The sequence below is a fragment of the Perca flavescens genome, chromosome 22 (genome assembly GCF_004354835.1).
Source record: "Perca flavescens isolate YP-PL-M2 chromosome 22, PFLA_1.0, whole genome shotgun sequence".
Taxonomy (NCBI): domain Eukaryota; kingdom Metazoa; phylum Chordata; class Actinopteri; order Perciformes; family Percidae; genus Perca; species Perca flavescens.
This window is the reverse complement of record NC_041352.1, coordinates 21354763-21364439: the sequence shown is the minus strand read 5'-3', so window position 1 is coordinate 21364439 and position 9677 is coordinate 21354763. Positions and strand designations below refer to the sequence as shown.

General features: G+C 39.8%; 1 protein-coding gene across 1 annotated transcript in view; it reads right to left on the bottom strand.

The window, feature by feature from the left end:
- Positions 1–583: 583 nt before the first annotated feature.
- Positions 584–9677, bottom strand: part of phex (phosphate regulating endopeptidase homolog, X-linked) — a 31583-nt gene continuing 22489 nt past the window's right edge. Inside the window, 6 exon segments of the mRNA XM_028569329.1 lie at positions 584–2133; positions 2247–2323; positions 3915–4019; positions 5761–5826; positions 7044–7174; positions 7280–7347. Of these exon segments, the coding sequence (XP_028425130.1) occupies positions 2034–2133; positions 2247–2323; positions 3915–4019; positions 5761–5826; positions 7044–7174; positions 7280–7347 (547 nt within the window). The 3' untranslated portion in view covers positions 584–2033.

The following is a 9677-nucleotide window of genomic DNA, read 5'->3' as shown; positions in this document are numbered from 1 at the left end:
AAAGAAGTGTTGAAAAACGGTTGTTTTATCTATTTCTTGAGTAAATCAGCAGTGGAATCCGCCACGATAATGAGTCAGAGTGCAAGAATGGCTGCCAGGGGCCCGATGCATGATGTTGCTTACACATCTAGTAAAAAGTTAAATCTCAGCTCATTATCGTCCATCTCACTTACCTTCCTCTTTGTCTCTTAAATCACCCACAACACACACACACACACACACACACTCTAATCGACTGGGGCACTGAACTGTTTTTCCACAATAATTGGTGTGTATTGATGAGACTGCCGCTGGTGTTGCCACAGATATAAGTCATTAATGTTACCCCCTGCCTGGTAAGACACACATGCAAACACACAAACACAGTGACAGCTTCAAGTTGCCATGGGAACTGCTGACATAAATGAATGAGATGTGATGCGTGTAATAGCAGGTGCAAAGGAAAATCAATAAATGGACATGTTTTCAGATGCAATCTCAATCTCTTTATGTCTTTTGTCCTGCATCCATCAGACCCCTCCGTCCACTGTCCGCCACCTCTGAACACACACATTTTCCAACTCAACGTAATGTCTCAGAGTTTTATTACAACCTGAACTGAATGAGGCACAACGAAAAAAACAGCAACACAGTGAACCATAATCACATTCAGGCTACTACAGTATAATGAAGGAAAAGCAAAAAAAATGTGTGATCATATTTTGAGGGGACTGAAATGATAAACTGAATAGCCAATTGACAAAAGTGAATTGTCAGCAATCATCAAAGTCATTCATCAAGGAGAAATGCTTAGGATTTGCTATTTTCATCCTCTCAAGACGTGCAAAATTTGCTAAATTTGTTAAATATCGTCGTAAACTTTTGTAAACACGTTTGAGTGCGCTTCAAAAAGGAGAATTACAAAAGCTGGTCAGATAAATTTGAAATAAACAGAAGAAGAAATAAAAATTCTGGTGACAATTATTTAAATCTACTAAACCAAACCTGAACACTGGGTCAATATAAACACATTTTTCATAACATATATTCTATACATTGTCTGACTAACTTGTGAAATCTGTAAAAAAAAAATACTCCCCATATTCCAGAGCAACATTCAATACCACAAACAAGCTGAAGTGTGAGTGCACCTTTGCCAGTGTTGTAACAGAAAGACAGATGGAGAGAGTACAGGATCTTGTAGTTTGAGTGCTTGTAATTCTGTGAGTTCATTTGCCTCGGGCGGAACTTTAGCAGAATAAATATAAATGTCTGACATAAGACCAGGGATGAAACAAAGTGGGACAGAAAGCAAAGACGAGACAAAGACATATCAAAGGAGAACGCACACCCACGCACACACGCACACACACAGATTAGTTATATATATTATATTACAATTATGATAAATGCATTCACAATTATTAAAAACTAAAATAAGGAAAAAGGAAAAGAGTTAATATGAGATCAAATTGGACTGTACATATCTAACTTATTTCCTTTTGTATTATATTTAGCATGTTTTGCTCACACATAATTGAATCTTCAGGAATTCATGGCTGCTAATGAATATATGAAAATATTGACTTGATATATTTCTGCTTACCACAGTTACCGTAACATTTACCATATAGGTAAGCATTCATTGTACGGTTACTTTAATATATAAAACAATTGTATTCCCATAAGAAAGGTTCTAGCTTTATCAAGTCACACAGTACAAATATGGGCAGCTTCTTTTTTCCAACATTTCTATAATCCATAAAGTATGGTCCTTAACAAATGGCTTCGGTCATGACTTATGCAGTAACTGCAACTTATGCAGTAACTGTAACGAGATACAGTAGCCCACTAAAAATGGCTTCAGTCTACAACATTTCCCACTCTTACCGTAACACAAGTGTATTCTTTCTGTGAGAAGAACTCTGCTTCATTTCTTGCATTGTTCCCACATCATGTAAACTAAGTTGGCTAAGCCCAGCATTATCGGCCTTTGAAACAGACGTCCTGCTGACAGCTCTGGCCTGGTTCAGGATCTTAGCTGAGGTCAAAGGTCACCACACCCGGCAGGACTGAGCACCTCGGTTCATGACCGAGTCAGGGCAGCTGAACGCTTTCCGAAACTCTTCATAGTTGCTCATTGCGCCGATAACTCTGCAGGGCAACAGTGATGGTGAAGGTCAGACAGAGTATGTGTGTGTGTGTGTGTGTGTGTGTGTGTGTGTGTGTGTGTGTGTGTGTGTGTGTGTGTGTGTGTGTGTGTGTACCTGTATTTTGGTGGACTGTGAGCTCCACTCTGGATCTGGTCCCTGGCTGCTTCTGGTCTGTATGAGTTACATCTCACCTACAGAGAACATTTTACAGATAATTTACTTGCCTGTGTGTACTAAATATGTGTATTTTCACTTCCCTGCTTCACCATATGGGGTATATATACAGTACAGGCCAAAGGTTTGGACACACCTTCTCATTCAATGCGTTTCCTTTTCATTTTCATGACTATTTACATTGTAGATTCTCACTGAAGGCATCAAAACTATGAATGAACACATATGGAATTATGTACTTAACAAAAAAGTGTGAAATAACTGAAAACATGTCTTATATTTTAGATTCTTCAAAGTAGCCACCCTTTCCTTTTTTATTAATAAGGGAAAAATTCCACTAATTAACCCTGACGAAGCACACCTGTGAAGTGAAAACCATTTCAGGTGACTACCTCATGAAGCTCATTGAGAGAACACCAAGGGTTTGCAGCGCTATCAAAAAAAGCAAAGGGTGGCTACTTTGAGGAATCTAAAATATAAGACATGTTTTCAGTTATTTCACACTTTTTTGTTAAGTACATAATTTCATGTGTGTTCATTTATAGTTTTGATGCCTTCAGTGAGAATCTACAATGTAAATAGTCATGAAAATAAAGGAAACGCATTGAATGAGAAGGTGTGTCCAAACTTTCGGCCTGTACTGTATATAACTTTAATATTGCAGTTGGTAAAGATGGGGCTAATTTAAAAGAAATTAGCCCTAAACAAATGTAGTGAAGTGAAAACAACAACATTTTCCTCTGAAATGTACCGGAGTAGCAGTATAAAGCAGCATACAATTGAATTACTCGAAAAAAGTACAAGTACCTCAAAATAATACTTTAGTACTATACTTAGTTACTTTCCAAAAAATGGATAAAAAAAGAAAAAAAAAAAAAGAGCGTGCTTTCATGGCACGTATGACACATCACACTTTACAATTCTTGAACCACAACTGATATAAGGAGTCCTTTGACGTTATACAGCTTTAGATTTTACAGTTGAGACATAAGCTGTAATTTGCCTTACATAGCATCTGTTTTAAAATATTTACAGTTCAAGTAGCCTGGGAAAACCCTGACGAACTTCCGGCAAATTTGAGATTTGCTCTGCAAGTCAGTCTGGCCAAGAGCCCATTCAAGCCCATTTCCAATTTTTCCAAATCGAGGCACCAATCACAACCCGCTGAGGCGGGCTTTACACGATGACGATAGCGCAGCGACGGCGAGCAGCTTTTTGTTTACATTCAGCGTGACGGCCATCGAAGCGCAGCAACCCGTTGATGCTGCTGTCGCTGCTACGTCACCCGGATCGTTGGTCTGATCGGTTGAAGGACTATCCAATTGCGCCCAGAGGCATTTGAGCGGCGTCTGTTGGTGATGCCTCTTTGGAAATGGGCTGGGGATGAACCTTTCCCAGACCCACTCTCAGTTACAACTGAGAAGGGTCTGATGTCAACCAGGCTACAGTTCAAGACCAATACCTCAACATTAACCTAATTTTGCAAAGTAGCTACTTGCAGGAAAATGCCAGTCTGTTCACACATAACAGAAGAGCAAAGAAATGCTCTTACTAGTTGAAGCATGGCATTGCCAGAGTGGCAAATAGTTTGTGTCTGTGTGTCCTTACATGTGCATAGCTCAGGAAAAACAGTTGGTTGTTGTTCAATCCGACACCAGGCAGCCGAGGCTCCTCCACACCACCTCTGTTCTCATCTACCCAGCGCCTGTACGCCTGCACACAAGCATAAAGAGAACATTTTCTCACCTAGGCTTCTTAACATGACAAGTTTTATAAAAGAGTCCTTGCATATATATGACATTTTGAGTTGTAAAGTACAGGTAACTACAGAAGAGGATTAGGGCTTAAACTTTAGACTTTAAACTCAGAACACAATACATTTTTTTTACATGTGGCCCTAATCCTCTTCCGTAGGTAACTAATAAATAAACGCGTAACCAATTACAAGCACAGGTGCAGCTAGGTGTAGCTAATAAAAAAAAAAACACATACCAATCTCATTACAATGTACGTAGCCCTCCTGGGGTCATCTGAGAAAAAAAAACTAAACCGTGCGCACTGAATAAAAATCCGTTCTCTCTGTTTTATAAACGTGAGCAAAGTTATAAAGATATTCACAGATTCGAATTTCCGGGATCAATTACTCTATAGCAAAATGTTATTAAATCACAAACGACGCATCTTTCCTAATGGAGTAAGGTTAACAACGAGCTACAAACTAATTTTCATCAAAACGAGCCGTCCTCCAACCTGGAGAAATAACGTTGAGCAGCCGGCGGTGAGACGGCAGTAAGAAGAGTGCTTAGGGACCGTCTATAAACTACAAAAAAATTTATCAATTTAATGATTAAATAAGGTTGTGTCTCCAAACTTATTTTTTAAAAGTAAGTGCTGTAGTACAACAAGCAGGAGTTATAATTAAGTTAAGTTTGGAGACACTACCTTATTTAAAATTGAATTAATATTTTTTTTGTGTCGGTGTTGTAGTTTGTAGACGGTCCCTAAGCACTCGTTTTACTGCCGTCTCACCGCTGGGTGCTCATAGAGACCAATGTTATTTCTCCAGGTTGGAGGGAGGCTCATTTTGATGAAAATTTGTTTGTAGCTCATTGTTAACCTTACTACGTTAGGAAAAATGCATCGTTTGTGATTAAATAACATTTCGCTATAAAGTAATTGATTCCGGAAGTTCGAATCTATGGATATCTTTCAAACTTTGCTCATGTTTATAAAACTGAGAGCACGGATTATGAATCCGTGCGAACAGTTTATGAAACCGAGGGAACAGATTTTTATTCTGTGCGCATGGTTTAGTTTTTTTCATTTCTCAGCTGACCCCAGGGGGGGGCTCCGTAACAATCCCAGGTGTAACTAATAGGAGCATCAGCACCAAGGTACTGGGGGAGCGTGTCTATGTTCCCACAGACCTATGTTCCCATATTTCTAAGAATTTTAGTTTTCACCGAAAATTAGGCCCTATGTTCCCACAGCCCTATGTTGCCACATTTCTAAGATTCTTTTCAAAATTAGGCCCTGTGTACCCACATTTACTTTTTCATAAATTTGTATCAGATTTCATCGCCCTTTCTCCCTATTTGGTAGGTACACCCAAGTAGCAATGGTCTACAGATGGAATGTAACCCTAACCCTAACATAGGGCTTAATCTTAAGAAAAAATTTAGAAATGCGGGAACATAGGGCTGTGGGACCATTGGGCTGAGAGAACATAGGGCTGACCCCGGTACGGGTATTCATGCAGGTTTATTGGTATGGCTTACTGACACACCTGAATGCAATAATATCATCAGTAACGTTAGTTAGTTTCACCTGTCATTTTCCTTACAACAGGACAAAATGTCTGCCCTAAGAAAAGGTCCGTTATGCAATTCGAGAATCAAATCAAGAGGAGCTTTTTTGCTTTGGCAAAAGTGTTGTGTAAGAAAACAGATCATACCCTAAAAGACTCTCTTATTCCTCCATTGTCGGCTATGTTTTCTGCCAGTGTCCTCTTGCCCCGCACCTGCAGAACAACACATCCACAAAGCACAGATTCTCATGTTATTCCTTCAGTAGTAGGGTGACCATATTTTCATTTCCAAAAAAAAAAAAAAGAGGACACTCGGCCAGGCCTCGAGACACAAATTCAGACAGGCTTAATTAACGGTTAATGAACATGCTTTATTATGCCTCAATGGTGCAAAAATAACTTCTGTAATAAAATCAAATAAAATCTGTAACAATCTGTAATAAAATAATAGCTCTCTTTATAAATAAATAAATAATATGAAATAATGTTCGAAATATGACCTCTCCTCTGTTAGAAACTCCAGCTTCAACAAAATATCTCTTAATACCTTTTCAATGTAATAAGATCAATTATAAAGACACTGAAACATATGTGCCAGCTTTGCACACGGTGCACTCCGCCTTGTCCGGCCCCAACCGGGACGTCACGTGGGACATTTTTTTTGCTGTTCAACTGTGAAGCTGCACTAGTATTTTATTTTATGGTTGTGCGCAGGCTCCACGCAGTGCTTTCGCCGTAGTCTACGTAAGTGGCCTGATGTTTTGAGCCGGAATGTGTGTGCGTGTGTGTGTGGGGACTCCCCATTACACCATTACACCTCTGAATGTCCAACTGGGGAGTGGGTGATAGAGCGAGGGAGAAGTGAGAGTGTGTTTTCTGACCACTGTGGGAAATCTTTAGCAGGAAACGCTTTGGCATTTTGTGTGCAATGCTGCTCCGCTGTCTGCTCTGGTCCCTGTGTATGTGCGCGTCGCAGAGCTGCCCACACGGCAGCCTCTCGGGAATTACCTCACACAACAAAGTACCGTAGTATTTTGTGCAAAGCGCCAGTCAATTTAATGGTCCCATGATAAACAGTGAAAACCGGACATTTTCATGTATTTATAAAACCCCCCCCAGACGCCCCTGACAGTATGTAAAAAGTGGACATTTCCGGGCAAAAGAGGACGTTTGGTCACCGTATTCAATTAAAAGTTCATCCTGGATCAGGGCAACCCGGCTGTGTACTTTGCAGCCCTTACTGTTGTAACACATTAAAAATGCATGGGAGTTAAAAATAGAAATGCACTGAAGACACAACCTCGAAGAAGCCTGCTAAGTGTCAAACTGGCACTATGCAAGAATATTCTTGACTTGATCGTTATTTGAATGTGTTTTAATGTTTTCAGGGAATTATTTTAAGCTCAAATTATGTAGATTCAACCTCTTACATTTAGGCCGGCCTCCTCCCAGTAGTAGCCATTATACTGGTCAATCATACACTGGGTCTTCTCATTGAAGGCTGTTACAGAAGAGTTTGTCCACCACGAGTCAAGGTTGCCATTTTTGTCATACTTGCGACCTGCTCACGAAAAGCATTACACACAAAAAAAAAATCACCACTTTTAGAAATCTCTGACGCTATGATGGTTGTTTTTTGAGGTCATTCTTGGCAATCAGTATTTACCATTATTGTCAAAGCCGTGTGTTAACTCATGTCCTACTATCACCCCGATGGCGCCATAACTTAAAGATCTGGAAACAGACAAAGGGATAAAGTTTAGTCCTCCTTTTTAGGCTCCTTCTCTAACCTAGAATAAGTCACAGCAACAAATAAAATATAATGAGAAAATAATTTCATTTAAATGAAATTGCTGTGGGAACGAATGAAATGGTTCACAAAACTCAATGGTACAAATACATCTTTTCGAATAAACTAGCTTAGTTGCTAATGAAAATTCTAAATGCTGGTTATAGCTTAGAGAGCCTTTTTTTTACCCTTTAATAACTCTTTATTGAATGAAATCATCTACATTGCTATGAACAAAATACCAGGGGAAAGTAAACAAGTACAGAGAAAATAGGAAGAAGCTTTTGCGACCGACTAGCACTAGCATATTTCCCGAGTGGCTGAAGTTTTATCCATTAGCTCGCCAGCTCATTTACAGCTAACAGCTGATAATGAATCCTGTATTGAAGCAGTTTGTAAGCTTTGCCTGTTTTTTTATGCAAAGGTTACTTGTGTGAGGGGAAGCTTCAGTGCTAACTTTGTATAGTCTTGGTTAGCATTACCATTGCAACTAGCTGCCATTTCTCACTGGAATGCCATGTGTCATGTTAGCTAGCTAGCTGACAGGCTAAGACAGGCATGTGGTAAAATGTTTTGAAAGTACAAGTTAAGGAGAAATGCAGCATAGATTGTATTACAAATATACCTTTACGCAGTATTTTGACTGGCTTCCAGTGATTAACTTTATTTCTAGATACTGAAAATGTCCAGCAATCGTGACATTGTAGCAATTTCCAAATCCAACCTTTAGTTTTAGGAATTTCTACTTGTATTGTGTCTTGAAGAGATTTGCTTGAACTTCCATTTAAAAAAAAGACCATTACAGAATTTCTTTGTTAGGATTATCAAATGTTTTGTCTTTAAAACGTACAATATGTAACTTTCTGCCGCTAGGGGTCTCTCAACCAAAACAATGGACGGTAAAATTGGACTTTTGATGACGTTGGGAAGTTGCGTGGAATTATGGGAGTTTTTAGTGTTAAACACCTTCGCTGCCGGTTAGCATCAGTTCACGGACAAGTTTACCCATTCAAGTTTATTCACGTTACGTTTAGTAACGTTTATTCATGTTATTGTAATAAAATAGCTGCAGTTTCCCCAACATAATTACGTTTTTCTTGATTCAATTTTTATTTGTAGCTGACCAGTTAGCTAGTGAGCCAGCAAGCTAACAGTAGCCAGCAGCTAAAACACAAAATATTTCACATATCAATGTCACCTTTTGGATGGTTTCAACACCGGGGCGCACAGGGTTTGTTGTAACGCTAGCTAGCTGCTAAACGAGGCTGAGAGACGGGTGTGGGTGGGGATTGTCGGGGAAATCTCTGCGATAGCGAGCCAGGACATTCGATGCCTGTTGTGCAGCAGCAGAACATCTCCCAGCTGCCCGGAATTATCTCCCCTTCACTTTTCAGTAATCTTAACTTTTCGTTTTGGTGCTTAACCCACCTTTTGTCGGGTTAATTTAGCTAACCGTAAAGACAGCTAATCGCAAAGGGGAGAGAAATTCGGCAGGGAGGAGATTTTCGGCACATACAGTACACCGGTAGCGCTACAGAGATGTAGCTACCGTTATGGATGGCCGCTGTTGTGACTCGGTGCTGGGTCTGATATAGTCTGTTTCCCGACGTTTAATTAAACTGCCGTTAGCGTCGTAAGCACCAGGCACTGGAGATAAGTTCTGGCCGGGGGTTGCTGTAATGAAAGTAGCTAGCTGATAGCTGACTGGTAACTAGCTAGCTATATGTCCCGGGGCTGTTGTCAGCTGTCATCCTGACTGAGTCTCTCTGTGCCGGGGGAGTGAGGCAGACAGACCGGGGTGTGCTACTTTGGCTAAATTAGCATTAGATTAATTGTCTATCTACAGCTAACGTTAACGTTACTAGTGAAATTATTCGTGGGTTAGCTCAGTCCTGTTAGCTGTGGTCGAAACAGTCATACTAAAAATAACTGTATTAGTGTGTTGAACGATGTTGTAACCTCATAATGTTACCAACAAAGCTTTAGCATCAACATTAGCACATAGTAGTAACGTCAAGCTGGTATCGATATTGAACTTTCAAAATAGATAAGATCTCTGTTGTATTACTGTGATAAAAAGTTGGATGTAATTAATCACAAAATGATGCTGAAAGGCAAAAAAAAGCAGTATTACGGTTACAAGCATTTTTTTTCTGCGACATTGTATGATTTACAATTACTCCTGAACGTATCATCTTGTTGCCAGTGTTCTGACGGAAGTTAGAGTAACAGGAGGGTGAAAGGTTATATGACGCCACTGACGGGCGACTAAAGG